The sequence below is a fragment of the Petromyzon marinus genome, chromosome 48, assembly GCF_048934315.1.
Source record: "Petromyzon marinus isolate PM22_M1 ecotype Great Lakes invasive population chromosome 48, UKy_Petmar_22M1.pri1.0, whole genome shotgun sequence".
In the NCBI taxonomy this organism is placed as follows: Eukaryota; Metazoa; Chordata; class Hyperoartia; order Petromyzontiformes; family Petromyzontidae; genus Petromyzon; species Petromyzon marinus.
The window spans coordinates 8,190,155-8,210,379 of record NC_133714.1 but is presented as its reverse complement, the minus strand read 5'-3'; the positions used below and the strand labels follow the sequence as shown (position 1 = coordinate 8,210,379).

General features: G+C 52.6%; 1 protein-coding gene and 1 long non-coding RNA gene across 4 annotated transcripts in view; both read left to right on the top strand.

Moving 5' to 3' along the window:
- Positions 1 to 26: 26 nt before the first annotated feature.
- On the top strand, positions 27 to 14,582 carry LOC142931082 (uncharacterized). The gene is made up of 2 exons (XR_012947089.1): positions 27 to 4,278; positions 4,344 to 14,582. It is a non-coding gene; the product is annotated as an uncharacterized LOC142931082 (long non-coding RNA).
- Positions 14,583 to 18,787: 4,205 nt separating this feature from the next.
- The window catches only part of IPO9 (importin 9), an 87,370-nt gene continuing 85,932 nt past the window's right edge, over positions 18,788 to 20,225 (top strand). For 2 of the 3 annotated variants that reach the window (XM_076074512.1, XM_076074511.1), the window contains exon 1: positions 18,788 to 18,991. In XM_076074512.1, coding sequence (XP_075930627.1) covers positions 18,859 to 18,991 — 133 coding nt within the window. In that variant the 5' untranslated portion in view covers positions 18,788 to 18,858. Of the gene's footprint in view, positions 18,992 to 19,501; positions 19,542 to 20,225 lie in introns of those variants that run through there. The other variant, XM_076074513.1, reaches the window with a different exon arrangement.

Sequence of the window (20,225 nt, the reverse complement as noted above, 5' to 3'; positions counted from 1 at the left end):
CAAGGCGGGGGGGGCAAGGCGGGGGGGGGGGGGCAAGGCGGGCCGCTCCGTGCTCCCGGCGCTGTGCACTCTCTTTCTCTCTCTTTGGTTGAGAGTTGGTTCGCGCGTTCGCCGGCTCCTCCGTCCGTCCGTCCGTAACGACAGGGCGGCGGGGTTGGGTTGGGTTTGGGGGGTGCCCTCACCCTGGAGGAAGCCGGGGTCGCATTGTGCGATGCGTTATTGCCCCAACACGCACGCGCACACACTTGGGAGAGGCACGAAAGAAAAGAGCGAGGGATAAGAGGATAATTTGCTAATGTTCAGGTGCGCTTCGCCCTCCCGGCGAACCACAGGCTTCCGATTCAATTAGCCGGGCGGTGACGGTGACCACGTCGCTGCACGTGGCCACCTCGAGCGACCCAGCGGTGTGAGGAGGCAGCAGCAGCAGCCGGGGTTGGGGGGAATCGCCGCACATACACACATACACACCTACACACACATACACACATACACATACAGACATACACACATACACACACACACATACACACACATACACACACACATACACACACAGACATACACACACAGACATACACACAGACATACACACAGACATACACACACACATACACACATACACACATACAGACATACAGACATACACACATACACACAGACATACACACACACACATACAGACATACACACATACACACACAGACATACACACATACACACACACAGACATACACACACAGACATACACACATACACACAGACGGACATACACATATACACACCTACACACATACACACACACACATACACAAACACAGACATACAGACATACACACACAGACATACACACATACACACATACACACACAGACATACACACACACAGACATACACACATACACACACACAGACATACACATACACACACACATACACACACAGACATACACACATACACACACACATACACACATACACACAGACATACAGATACACACAGACATACACACACACAGACGTTGTTGCGAAACTCCACTTTCCCGTGGTCGTCGGGGAGGCTGCTGCATCATGTCTCGCCAGGAGAAGGCGGTACAGGACAGTATGCCTGTTTCATCTGCGTGGAAAAGAGCGTTGCTCCCTCGCACGCGTGGATTTACCTGCGGGTGCTCCGGTTTCCCCCCACGTGTGTAATAAACAACTGGTAAATTGGCCGATGACACCTTCGTATGCGAAGGCCCGGCAGAGCTTCGGCAAGTGTTGGCAGCGCAGCCCCCTCCCGCGTGGCTGCTAAACTACTCTTCTAAACGTTTTTATTTTACCAGGTAAGGCTCAAGTAAGCTCTATAGCTGTCACAAAAATAATAAGCTCAACGAAATGGCTCATCATCATCATCATCGCGTGGAAATTTATCGCAGCCAAATAATCTAAAGGCGTGATGTTGTTGAGTATAAACGTGGAGTGAAAAACCGGAGGACCCGGAGAAAAATCCACGCGACCACGGAGAGAGAGAGAGAGACACACACAAACTCCAAATATACAGCAGCAGGCGTCACGATTGGGATTGAACCCACGACCTCCTGTATACCAGGCGAGGTAGTTAACATCTCCTAGCCACCGTGGTTACTGCTGCTGCAGCCTCCCCGCTCCTCGTCTGTGGTTCTTCCTCCTGGCGCATCTAAGTCCCCCCCCCCTCCCTCTCTCTCTACGAGAGCGAAGAGCGAACACCATGCGGTGGTGGTGGTGGTGGTGACGAAGCGTTACAAGTGGAGATGATCAATCACATCAACGCTCGAGTAAGGCAAACACACGTTTGGAAAGCAGATAAACAGTCCATGGGTGCATGTGCAGGATCTCTCCGAAATTGTGTTTTAATTACAAAGAGGCTTATTCCAGTCAAACAACAACAACAGCAACAAAAAATACCGCTCGGTTTGGAAACCCCAGCGGTTTTAGCGATGGGACCCTCGCGCAAGACACCCTTGACGAACAGGGGGGGGGACCCCCTTAGCCCCTTGCATATCCCCTTGCTGATCGGTAACGAGAGCAGGGGGCTAACGGTGAGGTGGGACTTCACGGCGAGGCCAGGGTTAGCGGTGAGCTGAGTGGGGTCGGTGTAGGTGTAAATAGAGGTGTACATACGGGCACGTGCAAGTCGCACATACAGGTGAGCGTATGTGTACCTGTGCAGGTGTACGTGCAGCTCCGTGTACAGGTGCGTGTATTTATACCTGTGCAGGTGTGCATACGGGTGCACGCACAGGCCAGTGCATGTGTGCCTGTGCAGGTGTACGTGCAGCTCTGTGTACAGGTGCGTGTATTTATACCTGTGCAGGTGTGCATACGGGTGCACGCACAGGTCAGTGTATGTGTGCCTGTGCAGGTGTACGTATCGATTCTCGTATATGTGCACACACAGATCCCCATGTGTGTCGAAGTGTGTGCACAGGTGCCCTACAGGTGTACGATACACCTGCAAAGATGACCTACAGATGTACGATGCGCCTGTACAGGTGCCTTACAGGTGTACAATGCACCTGTGCGGGGTGTCTTACAGGTGTGCGATGTACCTGTGCAGGTGTGTGCACGCCTGACCGTGAACACCTGTCGCCGCCATGCGCTATTCCTTCACCCCTTATCCGATGTCACCCTGACCCCCTCCTGCTTGTCCTGACCCTTACACCCTTCTCCCCTAGATCCCCTCTCCCCTCCCCCCAAGTGTGGGGATATAAGACCCCTGTTTAGGGACCAAACGTAGAGAACACGACGGCTTGCGGTGTGGGTGGAAGGAGAGGGTGGGGAGGTTTAGTCGGGGGAGGGGGGGGGGCTGGGGGGGGGGCTCGAGCCCCCCCCAAATTCCTCCCCCTCCTCTTCCCATTCGCTGGGTTTCCGATCGAATTCACGCGGAGAAAAAATGCAAATGGAGCGCTTGGCTTCTTAAACTCAACTATTTTATTATTCACCAGGTAAAGCCCAATGAGCCCCCCGTGAGCCGCCGTTCAGAGGCGACCTCGCCACGCGCGATGACGGCTCCTCATCGTCGTCATCAGTCCTCGAAGGGGCTGGTGTCGTCATCGCGCGGCACGGGAATAATTTATAGCGGCAGCCAAATAATCCGAGCGCGCGTTGATTCTCAATGTGGACGGTTGGGGTTGGGAGCGGGGGGGGGCAACGCCGAACAATTCACGCGACCGGAGAGAGAGAGAGAGAGAACGCGGGGACTCCAAACACTTACACGGTACACGGGATAGAACCCAGGCGAGGGAGACAGCTTCTCCTCACTGCCGCAGCTGCCCCTTTGCGATTGTACGGATTGGAAACAGCGCGCTCGCACCCTGTGGACGCCTCCAAGAGTTACGATCGGCATAGCCCCCCCCCACCCCCCCCCTCTTCCCTCCCTCCCTCGGTACGTTCGTTTTACCCACAGTTGAGACGCAAAGAAAAAAGTGGGATCCTAGTCCTCCTGGTCTCCACCAGCAATGCATATCCAAGTGGGTGGGAAAGGGCGCGAAGGGGGGGGGGGTGGTGGGGGGGCGGCGATCGTGGCAATAACCGCCAGCAGCCCCCCAGCCCACCCCTACCCAGAAAATTGGCGTTTTATTGATATTGACCAGCGACAATACATTTATCGTCCGTTCGGGTACGAGTAGTAGTATTATTATTATTGATATTAATGTGGGGCCCTGTTCATATCAAACATCTTGACATCTCGCGTCCGCCGGCCCGCCCTCGAGGGGCAGGGGTCCAGACGCTCGGCCTCGCGCCCGCGAGCGGCCGAGGGATGCCGCGAGAGGCGACGTTTCTTTTGGGCGCAGGTGGCGCGGTTCATTGCGGGTTTACGAGGTGACTACGGGTGTAACCCCGTCTCTGAAATCGGCGGCGCCGGTCCGCGCACGCGTGCATGCCAGCGAGCGAGAGAGAGAGAGAGATCCGATCGGAGGCCCCGCGAGTGAGACCTTTCCCCGCGGCGTGTCCGTGCGCCGTTTTTTAAGTGATTGTTGTTATTCATGATTGTTTTTTTATATATGCATTATATATTGTAGTCGATGTCGAATAGCTCCTGTCGTAATATTGATGATGATGATGACGACGGCGATGTTGCGGTAGATGCGTTAGACTCCTGAACATTCCTAACTGAAAACATTCCCACCATGACGCCACTCGGTGTGACGCCAGGCGGTGTGATGTCACGTGGTGTGATGCCAGGCTGTGTGACGCCACTCGGTGTGACGCCGCTCGGTGTGACGCTGCTCGGTGCGATGCCACTCGGTGCGACGCCAGGCTGTGTGGTGTGACGCCGCTCGGTGCGACGCCGCTCGGTGTGACGCCATGTGGTGCGACGCCAGGCAACGTGATGCCACTCGGTGTGATGCCACACGGTGTGACGGCACACGTTGTGATTCCACACGGTGTGACGCCACATGGTGTGATGCCACACGGTGTGACGCCACTCGGTGCGACGTCACTCGGCGTGACGCCACTCGGTGTGATGCCACACGGTCTGACGCCACTCGGTGTGATGCCACTCGGTGTGACGCCGCTCGGTGCGACGCCGCTTGGTGCGACGCCACGTGGCGTGACGCGATGATGCCAGTGCTTTTTGTGAACCCAACGGGAGCCGCTGCTCTGAAGGCCGGGACCACACTGTGGGCAATTTTAGAGCAACCGTTGCCATCCGTGATCTGATTGGACGCTGCCATCATCCCAGTTGTCCATCCCAGAGGGGGTGGTGGGAAGGGGGCAGGAACAGCAGCGGCGAACAGATTTTGTTCCACGTGTGGGCAACTAGAATTGTTTGCCATAGAATCTGCAGCGGCAACTTTTGCAACTAACGACTGCGACTGCCGCTGGCGATTGCCGTAAAATTGCCCCTAGCGTAGCGGCGGCCTTGAAAAGCCGGGCCGACGCCTCGAGCGATCAGTTGCGCCAACGCTTACGTCCGGACGTTTCTGCAACCGGTTGCGAGCGGTTGCTCGGCGGTTGCGAGCAGTGGCGACCGCCTCGTCGGCTTTCGAGCGGCGATCCGCTCGGAGATTTCTTAGCGACGCGTTTCCGCCATCGCTTGAGCGCGGCGCATTTTGTTCGTACCGTGACGATCGGTCCCACCGATCCCGAAACCGGTCAGTTTCGTCGTTGCGCAACCCACTCGCTCGGACGTGGTGGGCAAAGCTGCCACGTGCCCGGTGCAACGGTGCAGTTGCGCGGCGGTGATATCGGGGGCGGTTTCGGGTTGCTCAAACAAATCGCTCGGGCGCGATCGCGGCAGCTCCACAACCAATCACACGCGATACCTCGGTCACATGTCCTGCAATCAGGTGACACGAAGCGGTCAATTGAGACGTGACCATGGCAACGAAGAGGGCACTGCACCAGTTGTTTACAGCCACAAGCCAGTGGTAATAACTCCACGTCTCTATGGCAGGGGGCAAGTCTGCCCGTGGAACAACCATTGTTTAATTCTCCATAAAATTGTTACCGGCTCTTTGAAGGGCAGGGTTGGTGGATCACGTAGGGATCTAGCGTGAGGCTCCCAAACGTGCGGAGGCCGCGAGGTGCCCAGGAGAATGGGGCAGTACAGCAAGTCGGTTCGTGGGCCCGTGAGCAGAGCAGACCTTCGAGCGTCGTCTCCTCGCGTGCGTGGCGAGGTTTCCCAACTTTCCTCCCGCCCCGAAAACCGACGTCCGTTATTTAAGATCGCATTGGCCAAACATTCCGGTGCAGCAGCCTGCATGCAAGGAGAGCCTTGGGACAAGGGGAGGGCATCGCGCGGAGCGAATCGCCCTTAACGCCGATCGCATTTCCCAGCGGCGTTCCACAACGGACGGTAAAATAACGCGCCGCGAGTGAACCCTGGTTGGGTTGCGAGCCCGAGGCCTCCGGGTTGGAAGATCCGAACTCCCGAGTGCTGGAACCACCGCGACACCCAGACAGATTTTCGGACAAGGGAATGGGGAGCGGGTATATGAGCCTGAACAACTGACTACTCACAAACTTCTTCGACTAACTGCTCACTGTTCGATATTACAAGGATAAATACAAACTAATAATAAGATAGTTTAGTGAGTGGGAAACAAGGTCTTTGCCATGGTGAATTTTGAGTGCAGGGTGCATGGCACAGCCCCTGTGTGGTTCATATCTCTGGTTAACATTTTAATAAACATTTACTTCTAGTCTCAAGATAACCCAAATAAACCTTTAGCAAAAGCCCCGGTCAGGTTTATGTTCAAGCGGTTGAGCAGGATAAAGTCTCATCGGCACGAGTGAGTGACCTGGGCCACCTAAATATAAATAAAGTACACTCTACAGCAGTGAAGCGATGAGAAATCGGAGCAAATAGCAGCCGCGCGACATCGCGTGACATGTCGAGATTATTGCAAAAACAAACAAAATCTTCCACGAAAACAAAAAAAACATTAATTGTTATCTTTAGCGCGCGTGGGCTCGATCGAAGAGCAATTACAAAATGAAGTTACGGAAACATTTAAACAGATGTAAGAGGCGGGGAGGTGGGGGTGGTGACGGTCGTACCGATGTGTCAAGAGACTAGGGGAGGACACGAGAGTAAAACGCATCGTCCGAAACGGCGTGCGCCAAGTAAACATCACAGACACTGGCCGCACGATACGTCTGGGGAAAAGGGTGCTGCGTGTGATCGTGGTGATCGTCGGGGACGGGGTGGCATCTCGGCTGACAATATCACCTGGGGGTTGTGGTGGGGGCAATGAGGGCTGGGGGCATGATCTCACGACGGGCCCGCTCACGCCAGCGAGCACAGCTCAGGAGTGGCAGTGGGGGTGGAACCTTCTTGCTGGCCGAGGTTCCAAGAGGAACCCTCGCGGCAAAGATTCGGCGGGCAGCACGCGGCGGCGGGCGTTATCAAGCGGCAACGCGCGCGGCTCGGCCCAGTCCACAGAGACACCGCGGGCACGGACGGGAGCGGCCGGAGTGCAGAGCAAAAGTATTAGAAACCCAGGTGGTCAAGTATTCCCACGCCCTCTAGGACCCCCATTAAGTGCAGCGAAGATGCTTTGCAGTGACGGTTAAAAATGTCGTTTGCGTGTTTCAAAAGTGGTAGCTGGGCCTCGTGTGGCCGCTGGTCGTATGAAATTATAAACGCAGTGTCCATGCCAGCTCGACAGTATTCTCTCCCGCCTCTAGCTAAGAGGAAATTAATTCGCGGGCCGTGTGACACGAAGTTGTGGGCCGTGTCTGACCCCCGTGGGCCGTAGGTTTTTCTCCGTGCTTGGTCCAGACGTTTTAGCTTCCTGGTTCCACCCCACCCCCCACCCGCCACCTCGCTCCACTCACCCCAAAGCCTCTCCTCCGACCCCGAGCAACACCGTCGAGGAGCCGTGACGGCGGAGTTGAGTAAGCGAGGTGGCGGAGCTTTGAGCTCAACGCATCTCTTTCCACCTTTGCCAATCGCCGAATTGATTCCCCACGTGGCGAGCGTCGGCGTGGCCACACGCGGACATCCAATAATTCCCTCCCCGATGCCTGCATTCAATGGCACGGGTGCGATTGGGATCGACGCGAATCGGAGGCCGTTGCTGAATCGGTGCTCGCGAGCTGGTGGGAACGGCCCGCGTTTCGCACGTGCCAGGGCCCTCCTGAAAAACAGAAGGAGACCTTGAGACTCGACGAGGCTTTCCTGCGTTAACTCAAGGGCATTGTTATTATTATTACGATCATTGTCATTGCTGGTTGATTTCATTTGCCCCAGTGGTTACACGCGGAGGCTCTTCTGGCGGTAACTATATACAGAACCACACATTGGTGCGACTGTATAGACTCCGTAACGATAAATGATAACATTGATTATTGACAGCCCAGCGTGAGTCCACTGCTGGATGGAGGCCATACTTCACCACGCTGGTAAGTGCGGGTTAGAGAAGGGTGGGGGTCGGCTCAAGACCGGTTCAGTTATCAGTCGCCACTGATGTTCGCCGTGGCCTTGAATTGTTACTCGGGGTGGCTGGGTTCTCCGCGCAGCGCGCTCACCGCTGCACCACCGCTCCCCCACCAGGCCATAGTATCTGTAACCATATGAATATTAATGACATGTAGTGGGACGAAGATATAGATACTGATGTTTAATCACCACTAATAGCGCGCAGCAGTGGCTAGTGCACTGCACTATGATCACGGCGGCCCGAGTTCAATTCCCGCTCACGGCCAACACCAGTGGCGATTATCTGAACCAATCGTGGGCCTCCCCTAGGTCGACACAGCCTCCAATAAGTACCTGATAATCCGGTTTGTTAACATAAGCTTATGCTTAGTGTTCACTTGGTGCTTGGATAAGGGGGCTGTATATAGGGGCTGACTTGTCGACCTTAATGGGTGCTCGCTAACACCACAGAGTTCGATACCCGGCCACGGCTTACATCAGTGGCAAGTGATATCCGAACCGGTCCTGGGCATCCCACCCACCACCACCACCCACCACCACCCACCACCCACCACCACCACCACCCACCACCCACCACCCACCACCACCACCCACCTTCGCCAAACCCGTGCACTGACCAGCGCGGTGAAGTATGGTTAAACGACCCTCGTGATCGACATGGCATCGGGAGGCATTCATCCAGCAGTGGATTAACCAAGGCCCGTGATTCTTTGGTATATCGTTGTTAATGATAACACAACAGCCCGTTTAAAACAGAGTTGTTGTTTTTTTTTAATCATGGGAGCCCAGCGAGAGAAAACCTTTCAAATGGGATATAATCTACGCTTACACTCGCACAGATCTATGAATGTATCGCGAAGGTAATAATAATAACCAGTTGGAATCGGTGAACCGGTGCAGTCTGACAAACGCAAACACCCCATCCGTGTGTAGCCTTTAACATACTTCTGGTGCAAAGTGCTGTTAGCGAGCACCTGTTAAGGCCGGCACTGTGACACACGAGGGGCTGGTGTGGCTCTAAACCCACGCCTGGGTGCCTTTGTCTCCCCAGCGCTCGTGTTCACACACGGGACCAGATTTATTTAAGGCTGAGTCTGCCTAGCGGAGACCCCACCTATTCCTGCTTGACACACTCTCGTGTGCGTTCGCGCGCAGTAGAGCGGTGGCGCAGTGCTGAGCTCACTGCGCTATGAATCTTGAGTTTTGATTCTCAGCAAAAATGAATAATTAATCGGCGAGTAATATCTGAACCTGTCCTGATCCTCCTATAGGTCAACTCAACCTTAAATCAGTACCTGGTACGGTGTGTATAACATCAGCTCTGGGGATACAAAGACGGCTGGATAATGGATCTTGCCACACCCAGCCACACGTAGGTGCGCCGTGCCGACCGCCAAAGGTGCCCAATAAAAACAGCCAATTGCACCAAGAGCCTTTGCAGGTTATTCCATCCCACGCGCACTCCGAGTGGCCGTGTCTTTGCCGACCCATGTGAATATTTGTACGAGTAACGACCCCCCTCGGTGGGCGAGCTGCGAGTCTCCTTGATGTACCCCTGTCAGGGGTCCGATGCAGTTCGATGCCGGACCCTGGATCTGGGGATGCTGGATAGCAGAGGGTGGGGGGGGGGGGGGGGGGCGTGCGGGGGATGAGACGGGGAGAGTGCGCAGGTGAGAGACACGGGTGGGATAGGTTGGTGCGCGAGCACAGGTGAAAGCACACAGGTTTGACACAGGTGAGGTTTGTACAGGCGAGTTCACTTGCTAAGCACACAGGTTAAAGCACAGGTGAGACGTGGAAGCACAAATGCGCGAAAGCACAGACGCGGGAGCACAGGTGTGAGCAATAAGGTGGCACAGGTGAGAAATCACACAATGGTGATATTTGACGAGGTGAGAAGTGAGACGCAGGTGAGATTAAACCAAACAGGTGAGGAATGATACACAGGCGAGTGGTGAGACAGTTGAAACGAGACAGATGAGAGGTGAGAGTTCACCCAGGTGAGACGTTCCACACAGGTGAGACACAGGTGAGATGATGTGAGACAGCTGAGCCCACAGGTGAGATGTGAGACACAGGTGAGAGACACTAACCTCTCTACCCTGACGCTATCCCACACCCAGCTGTGTCGCTGCGTCTCATGCCTAGCCCCCCCTCCACCTAGCCGCCCCCCCCGTACCCCCGTGATTCTTATGCCGTTCGTACAACTCGTCGATGTCGGTCGATGTTATTTTATGATCGTCGTGGTCCGTGAGGTTGTGAATCCCACTCGTTCATTCATCGATTCATTCATCGATTCATTCAGCCGTGCACATGTCCCTTACCCTCCCTGCCCCCAGAGCGATGTCCCCGACCCTCCCGCACCCCCACGTGTGCGTGCGTGAAACCTCGTGGTGTTGTTCAAGCAACGTTACTATTGTATTTACTTGTAGAAGTGTTTTAAGCAATTGGATATATTTGTATTGACAGTAATAACTAATAACCATAGACCTGTACTACTATAATTATATTGATGATGATATTGATTCTGATGATGCTATTGATGATGATATAAGAGAATTATATATGGGGGGGGGAACACAGCGAGACGTGTTTTGCTACGTGTAACACAACATAACACATATATGCAGGAATTTGTATACTGTTCTATGAGTTTTAGTTCGTTTCCAATTATCTTCCGATTTTATATATAAAAGAAAAGAAAATAATTTCATAGCAAGTATAACTTTTGTTTTGTTAATGCGATTAATGTTATTTTTTTTCTGAGTAAAAGCTTCTAAGCCGGGGGGGGGGGGTTATATGATTATTGCAGACTATATGGGCCGGGTTTACATGGACAATGACGGATAATGGATGATTATGACGGAGGAGTCACGTGATGGTGGTGATGGGCAGGTGATGGAGCGAGTGTTGATGGGTCTCCGCCCCCCCCTATCCCCCCAATTCCTGTGATCGATTCAACAGTCCATTGTAAGATATATATTTTTTGGAACATTGCAGTAAATGTAGCGGCCTCTAGTGGCTGGTGGTGGTGGGGTCACGTAAAATCCATGATAACGCAGCGTACGCGAATCGGAAACAAACCCCCACAGCATTGCTTCTTGCGGAAATGCGTGCGTCGTGATCTCAATCGTCGACATTAATCGATGAATCGATAATGCGACTTGATCTTAACCATCTACCCAAGATCCCACTAAAGATACATTCACCGAATTAATAAAATTATGATATTAATGATCATCATTTACAGCCGGTGCTATTCTAGCGCCTGCGCTTCCCTGTGACGTGTCGGTCATATGGGTTGTTTGACCATACTTCACCACGCCGGTCAGTGCGGGTTTGGTGAAGATCGGATTTCATTCGCCACCGCCACTGATGTCAGCCGTGGCCCCGAGAAATCGCAAATTTAAACTCGGCGCGAAAGTGGGTGCGCTAACCATTGCGCCACCGCTCCCCGCGCTCACTGCATTGCATTAGCCCCCCCCCCCCACCTCTTACCTCGCATCCACACTCGCTCGCCTGGCCCCCCCCCCCCTTCACACCATGCCCTCCCACCCTCATTGAAGGGAGCCCGGTCCAATTCCTTGGCTCAAGGTTTGGGAACACTGAGAGGCAAGCGGGCTGCACTTGCGGTTGGAAGACAGATTCCCTGCTGCAAGCGTACGGGGGCCCGTATCATTGTTTTCGAATGCAGCACTTCACGCTGGAGACACACAGAGAGAGAGAGAGAGAATGATATCAAGACTGCAGCTGAATTATTCCTCGCGACCCGTCATTGCAAACTGTTCAGACGTTTGGTGTCTCTCTGTCCGCTTTGCTCCGAGCGAATTCGCTACACGCGCCCAATGCTTGGTGAACAGCTGCCGGTAACACGAAGAGCGGCGCTGACTGATAATTGAGAGAGATATAGCGCTCACGTGTGTGTGTGTATATACATGTGTGGGGAGCGGTAGTGTAGCCGGTTAGGGCGCTGCGCTATGAACCCGGCCACCGGAGTTTCGATTCCCGCTCACGGCGAACACCAGTGACGATTATCTGAACCGGTCCTGGACCTCCCCTAGGTCGACTCATCCATAAAAACGAGTACCTGGCGTGTATAAACCGCGCCACTGGGGAGACAAAGGCGGCCGAGCGTGGTGTTGACCACCCACACCCTCGTGCGCCGTTCCGGCCTCGATAGGTGCTCAGCACATGCGCCCAACAGCCCGTTAAAGGCTATACGGGGGATCTGTGTCCCACGCGCCACACACACGCGCGCGCGCACGTGCGGAACCTGTTTTACCAATCATAGCGCGCGCATTTGTACAGAGAACCTTGGTAAACAATGTGACGTCGGAGCCGCGGTGGGCAAAGTGATGACTTGGGTGGTGTCGTCCCATGGGCCAGAGCGGAAACTTGCATCCTCTTGAGTCGCGTCGATTTATTTACACGACCAGCGCCAGTGAAATTGCTTGATAACAGCCCCAAGGGGTCGCCACGTAAATTCACCGGTGCGGTATTTGCCACGTCGCGAAAACATTGCGACGGCTCCCGCATCCCGTGGACTTGCTGCATGCAGCCCCGAAGCCTCGCGATTCAACGAATGATTTGCTGCTGCTGCTGCCCATGCCTCTGGTGCTGTTATTGTTGGGCAATGGTCCAACAACCACGATCGGAACACACATCTCAACACACTATGTCAATAACGCTCTGGTCGTAAGAGGGAAATATATAAGTCGACGTTTCAGGCAATGGGCCTTCTTTAAGTGCATGTTGTACATAATCCAGCACTGTCGAGGCAGCGGCGTGGGTTGATGGATCACACAACTTCCTTCCCGCACCACCACCTCGCCAGGGAGGTGGTGGTGCAGCAAGTGGACTAATCTCCGTCCGTTTCCATCTGTACGGGGATACAGCGTTGCCCCCTCGCGCAAGGCGTGGGTTTTATCCGGGTGCTCCGCTTTCCTCCCACACGTATAATAAGCAACTAATCTTCAACAACAACAACAACTCAACGTAGTAGCAGCAACAGGACCCTCCAGAAAATGAATCCAACGAATCAGTGTGGATTTCTTGCATAAATAATCAATATGGCGGTATCCCGGGGTTCCAAATAATACAAAATGGTCGAGGCAATTAAATACTTTATTTCTGGGACGCTATTTTTTTTCCAGGTGTGTACTTAACTCCGCGACTGGGGTACCAATCAATCCGAAATCAGTGCCACATTCCGCGATGTCGAAACGCAGCTAGGACGATTGCGCCGAAACCCTGAACGCTCTGGGTACGCACCGTACTGGTGCATCGTCTACGGCTCGTCGAGATGAGTCGATTGCCGCATCGCCGACCATCAACAGACTAAAAATGACTGCATCACGGACATTATGCGAGAGCCGGGGTACTATTGTACCGTCAGAAGGTTCAAATAATTAATCGCTTGCTACTAAGGAGGTCTATTGCCCTTTTCAAGGCCGCGCACACAAAGCGCTGCGTTATTGACGAACGTGTCGGGGTTTCGAGTGGTCGGGGGGTTGTTGCTGCCCCGGTTCTGTTCTTGCAGCCCGAGGGTCAAACTCAGCCCGAGGGTCAAACTCAGTTCGAGGGTCAAACTCAGACCCCGGGGTCAAACTCAGCCCGAGGATCAAACTCAGCCCGAGGGTCAAACGCAGACCGAGGGTCAAACTCAGACCCCGGGGTCAAACTCAGCCCGAGGGTCAAACGCAGCCCGAGGGTCAAACTCAGCCCGAGGGTCAAACGCAGCCCGAGGGTCAAACTCAGCCCGAGGGTCAAACTCAGCCCGAGGGTCAAACTCAGCCCAAGGGTTAGACTCAGCCCGAGGGTCAAACGCAGCCCGAGGGTCAAACTCAGCCCGAGGGTCAAACGCTGACCGCGTGCCTCCCAGTGTTCTCACAGCCCGAGCCGACCGATACGTGGAACATTCTTGAGTCTAGTACATAGTATATTCTACTCGACATACAGTATATATTATAACCGTTCTGTGTCCTATAAATTGAAATACAAAAAACTACATATAAAGTATAATCGTAGATGTTAAATAACGAATAGTATATATTGAAATGTTTTAAACGCGTAGTGATGGTGTGGTGGAGGAATGATGTGGCGATGATGGAAACGTTGGTTGAGTGTGGGTGGAGAGGGAGGTTGGTGGCGGTTGAGAAGGAAGAGGTGGAAATTTGAAGAGGTGGTTGTGGTTGTGGAGGTGGTAGGGAAGGAGGAATAGGTGGTTGTGGTGGTTGGACTAGTAGGACAAAGTGGTTGTGGTTGAGGAGTGGAGGAGGAAGTGGTTGAGGAGGTGGAGGACGAGATTGTTGACGAGGTTGGTGGTGGAGAAGGTTGTTGACGACGTGGTGGTGGAGGTCGTGGTTGGTGTTCGTCTCGTCACGTGCGTCGTTGTGAATGAAGCGCGCGCGCGCGCGCGACCGAACCGCGGTGACTTCGTGTTGTGAATCCCCCCCCCCACCCCCCTAACAAAAACCGTGACCACAACAACAATAAAAACAACAACCACCACAGCAGCAACCACCAACAACAAACACAACAACAACAACCAACCCAACCACGAGCGCGGAACACTGAATCCCGTCCGTGGAATGGTCGAATGTCCTCGCCTCTCCCGCAGAGGCGCCTTCTCCCCGTGTCCACACTGAACTCAATAAAGCAAGTCCGCCCACTCCTCCCGCTCCTCGCCTCGTTTCTTCACGGGTTCACTCCGCTGCTGCTGCTGCTCTCAAGAACAATCACCTGCGATCAGGTGCAATCACCTGCAATCACCTGCAATCAGGTGGAATCTGAGCCATCGGGTGCAAATCTGAGCAATCGCGTGCACTTTTTGGGCAATCAGCTGCAAGTCAAGCGACCGGATGCAATCTTAGAGACCGGTTGCAGATTGAGTGATCAGTCGCAATCGTTTGCAAGTTAAGCGACCAGTTGCAATCTTGAATGATCTGGGGCAATCCGAGCAATCAGTTGCGCAACCACGTCGCTCTCGAAATCGCACAACTTGATTCCCTGCTGATATAATTGTGGAGTGTCTGGTTATAGTCAGTTGCATGCAACCATGTTGCACAACTGACCGTTCAGATGTGTGCCCACCTTGATGATAGTGGTGATGGTTGCGCTGCTGCTGTTGTTGCCGCTGCTGCTGCTGATAATTATTATTATTATACTAACAGTGGTCATGATGAATGCTGCTGCGAATGCTGATGATGTTTTGGTAAGAAGATCTTGCTGATAATGATGATGTTGCTGCTGCTGCTAACGGGATGTTGGTGATGATGGAAGCAGCTGCTGATAATTATGATTTGAGTGATTGGATGAGATGATGACTATGTTTTGATTTAAAGCTTTCGTGACTGCAGGGATTCATATTCTTGGTTATTTCGGTAAAGTCACGTAGAAGGGAAACAATAAAATAATAAAAATATAAAACATTAAAATTCTCACGACGTTTCGACTGCAACACAAGCAATCATCATCAGGCGTGAAAACCACAACAAGAAAATTTGAAAAAAAAACGCCACTTTTTTCAAAATTTCTTGCTGTGGTTTTCACAGCTGATGATGATTGCTTGTGTTGCAGTCGAAACGTCGTGAGAATTTTGTTTTATATTTTAATTATTTTATTGTTTCCCTTCTACGTGACTTTACCGAAAGAACCAAGAATATGATGACGATGCTTCTGCTGATGATGGCAGTTGTCGTGGTGACGGTGGTGATCATGCCTTTATGCTCAATTGAGTGTGAGGCGTTGTTCAATTCCATCGACGACCCTGAGCCAATAGTGACAACTCCACATTCCTGTGGCGGTGGCAAGTATATCCACAGCATAACTTCCTACGGTGTAGGTAATTAACACGAAGTTTAACACGTAGTAGGCTTTTGCGACCAATATTATTCATAATGAAAGGGTTTTTGGGTTTGTTCGCGTACGTATAAATGTTGTCGTAACCCTCCACCACCCGACACAGTGAGGGTTTTTCCACGTAAACAAAACGCGACAATTAGTGACTACTGCAGCCCACCGGTGTGTTGGAGAGTAAATCCACAACATTTACGTGAGCAAGCTCAGGCTTGCACGAACAAATTCTAGTGAACTGCAAGATATTTATTGGCAAGGACTGATTTCAACATTTACTGTCTCATCAGCAGTGAGACTTGTATGAACCCACATTGACAAACTGCCAGATGTTTATAGACAAGGAAATGCGTTTGCCATTCAGTGTCTCATCAGCAGGGCCAGGCTTGCATGCCCAGATGCTGGTAAATTGATTAATGTTTGAATGGGACTGATTTTGACATTACATGTCTCTGGATCAATCATGCTTTCCTGACAAATATTATTGGCAAGGACTGGTTTCGACTTTCAATGTCTCAACAGCAGCGTCAGGCTTGCATTAATCCAGGGACGTGCGGTCAGGGGAGACAGGGGAGACAGAGCCTCACCTGTCATACTCCAATGAAAATAGCTGTTACGAAAAGTAAAAAAAAGAATAATCAAATCAAATAAATATTAAGATTTTTCCCCTGATCTGTGTTATAAATGTCATTTTTGTACGATTCCAATCATTCTTATCGTCAAAATCGCCAAATTTGTGGAACTCCGCAAGCGAATACAGGAAGAGACGAGAGGTGAGGCAGCAACGAGCTCAGCCTCCCCTCTGATTGCGCAACCCCTCAGTAATTGGATGGAGCGCGGGCAATAAGTGCGTGCCTGTTACTATCTCAAAATGTCACCAATGTAATGTTAGTAGACCCCTTCATTTCATGTCCTCGCCTTCCATACTACAGGTAACTTATTTCACGTATGTGTATAAAGATATTTAGGCTCGCTGGTCTCGTCATGAAACTGCAATGAAAACAGCACCAGGGGAGGCAGCTATCACATCTGCCTCACTGAGGGGGGACGTGTCTAACACGCCCTTCCTTAGCGAGGCCACGCCCCCTCCGTGAGGCCACGCCCCCTTCAGTGTGTGAATCTGGCTCTGACACTAGTCAGTGACTCCCCAGCCATTGACCTCACCGCACGTCACTGCATGAATCAATGCCGGATGAATTGCCAAATGATTATAGGCAACGACTGGGTTCGACATTCAGTGTCTCATCAGCAGGGGCAAGCTTTTCTACCAGACGCTTATTGGCAAGGACTGGTTTCGACAGTGTCTCATCAGCAGGGTCAAGCCCTCCTGCCTGCTATACAGGAAGTCGTGGGTTCAATCTCGACCCTGACACCTGTATTATATTTGAAGTTTGCATGTCTCTCTTCCCGTGGTCGCGTGGAATTTTTCTCCGGGTCCTCCGCTTTTTCCCTCCACAATTAGAAATACGCTTTTATATTATTTTGCTGCTTATACATGTCAACATGATAAGCCACGTTGTTGAGCTATCATTTGTGGCAAGGTCGCTTCTGAAAAATAAGTTAATACCTCAGTGGGCTTTGCCTTGTAGGCTGGGGATGGTTTAGTTTCATTTGTATGTGTGTGGGTGATGTTTGTATTTCCTGTACTTTGCACGACTATCGTGTTTTTGTACAGTTTGTTGTAACGTTCATACTCCGTGACCCTACTGGACATCGGTGATTTTTTTAAATTTAGAACTCATTTGGATTCCTCCAGGAACGCGGTACAAACGAGTTCGGTCCCAGAGTTACTGTTTGTAAGTCCCTTGTCGATTCCAAACATGTTGTACGGTATGTACACTAAACACGGGGAATGGCTTTAAACGTTGTATAATATCCTGTAGATGCCACTGGTTCTTCACGTTCTGCAGATGTAGATGCCACTGGTTCTTCACGTTCTGCAGATGTAGATACCACTGGTTCTTCACGTTCTGCATATGTAGATGCCACTGGTTCTTCACATTCTGCAGGTATAGATGCCACTGGTTCTTCACGTTCTGCAGATGTAGATGCCACTGGTTCTTCACGCTCTGCAGATGTAGATGCCACTGGTTCTTCACGTTCTGCAGATGTAGATACCACTGGTTCTTCACGTTCTGTAGATGTAGATGCCACTGGTTCTTCACGTTCTGCAGATGTAGATGCCACTGGTTCTTCACGTTCTGCAGATGTAGATACCACTGGTTCTTCACGTTCTGCAGATGTAGATGCCACTGGTTCGTCACGTTCTGCAGATGTAGATGCCACTGGTTCTTCACGTTCTGCAGATGTAGATACCACTGGTTCTTCACGTTCTGCAGATGTAGATACCACTGGTTCTTCACGTTCTGCAGATGTAGATGCCACTGGTTCTTCACGTTCTGCAGATGTAGACGCCACTGGTTCTTCACGCTCTGCAGATGTAGATGCCACTGGTTCTTCACGTTCTGCAGATGTAGATGTCACTGGTTCTTCACGTTCTGCAGATGTAGATGCCACTGGTTCTTCACGTTCTGCAGATGTAGATGCCACTGGTTCTTCAGGTTCTGCAGATGTAGATACCACTGGTTCTTCACGTTCTGCAGATGTAGATGCCACTGGTTCGTCACGTTCTGCAGATGTAGATGCCACTGGTTCTTCACGTTCTGCAGATGTAGATACCACTGGTTCTTCACGTTCTGCAGATGTAGATGCCACTGGTTCTTCACGTTCTGCAGATGTAGATACCACTGGTTCTTCACGTTCTGCAGATGTACATGCCACTGGTTCTTCACGTTCTGCAGATGTAGATGCCACCGCCGCCATCTTTTGCTCGGCGGTTGAACTCACGGCTCTCGGTCCTAACAGGCAACTGGGCCACACGGCACCAGAGTTCGTATCCCTAAAAGTTCGTAAGTCGGACGTTCGTAAGTGGAGGAGTCCTCCCCATCCCGCCCGCCCGCACTCCCGATTCAGAACGAAACCCAACCCCCACCCCTCCCCCCACCACTTCCGGGGAAGCCCCTCCCCCTCCCTTTGCCACGCATGCGCAGTGCGGGCGCAGCCGCTGAGGCTCAGGAGGAGGAGGAGGGGCGGCTATGGCTGCCTCGGCGCCTGTACAACAGGGCCTGAGGGAGGCGCTCATGGAGGCGCTCACCGCTATCCTGTCGCCCGTGCAGGAGGTGCGCGCCGCGGGCGAGGCGCAGATTAAGGTGCTGGAGGTGACGGAAGGTGAGGAGGGAGAGAGCGTGTGGGGTGGAGAGGGGAGGGAGAGCCAGGAGGGGTGACGGTGCAGAGCGCGGGAATCGCGTGGCTGACGTCACGCGCCGGGTCCGTGACCCGTGACCCCGAGACGTGACCCGTGACCCCGAGACGTGACCCGCGACCCCCCCCAGGGTCAGCGTGAGAGGGCAGTGGTGGTGGTTGATGGTCGTGGTGATGGTGGTGGTGATGGTGGTGACGATTGAGGCGGTGGTGGCGATGGCTATGGTGGTGAAGATTGAGGCGGTGGTGGTGATTGAGGTGATGGTAGTGGTGATGTGGTTGAGGAGTGGAGGAGGAGGTGGTTGAAGATGAGGTTGTTGAGGTTGTTGTGATCAGAGTAGTAATGGGGGGGCACAGTCATTCAACTCACGGCACCTCAATCAATCCCGTGACCTCCCGCGCCAGCAAACCTTCGCGCCATTTCACGTGGCCTTAAAGTGCACGTGGCCTGGCACAAGCGCCGTGGTGACATCACCGCAATGGCGGTTGTCGATGGACGGCCGTGGTGATGGTGGAGGTATGAACGGAGACCGTGATGATGATGGTGGTGGTGTCTGGCACCGATCATGATGATTCTGCAGTTCATTCAACTGCTGCTGCTGCTTAATGCGCACATTGAATTGAACGCGTTACTCGCGGTGTGCGGCAATACGCGAAGCCCACTCTTCCCACACAGTCGCTTATAAGCGCACACAGTTACTATCCCTTTGCGAAGGAGACCTGGGTAGGGGGGCACACTGGACACTAAGGGCCTCTCTGCACAGTCACACGTAGTCACTTTAAGATGTTTTCTTGTTGCGGTTGCACCCGATTCAAGAGCCGAATGGCTCACAGGGCTATACCAAAATAAATTAAACTGAAACTCACTACACACTACAGAGTACCAGACCTTTTCACAGTTTCGCTTGCCACCGTACAACGTTATCACCACCCCCCCCCCCCCTTTACTACGATGTCCCCGACTTAGTCGCCCACATGGCGCACCGCCCACGTGCAGCAGAGAGAGTCGTGGCCGAGTGATGGAAGCCTGGCAATTTAACGCTCTTCTGCTACACTTGTGGAAGTGGTGCCTCAGTGTGTGTGTGTCTTTGTCTTTACACCGGTGAGGGTGGTTGTCTGTGTAAGTACTATACAGTACTCGTGAAAGTGGGAGTCTTTCTTTCTACATGCAGTAGTACAATGGTGAGAGCGGTACCGGCTG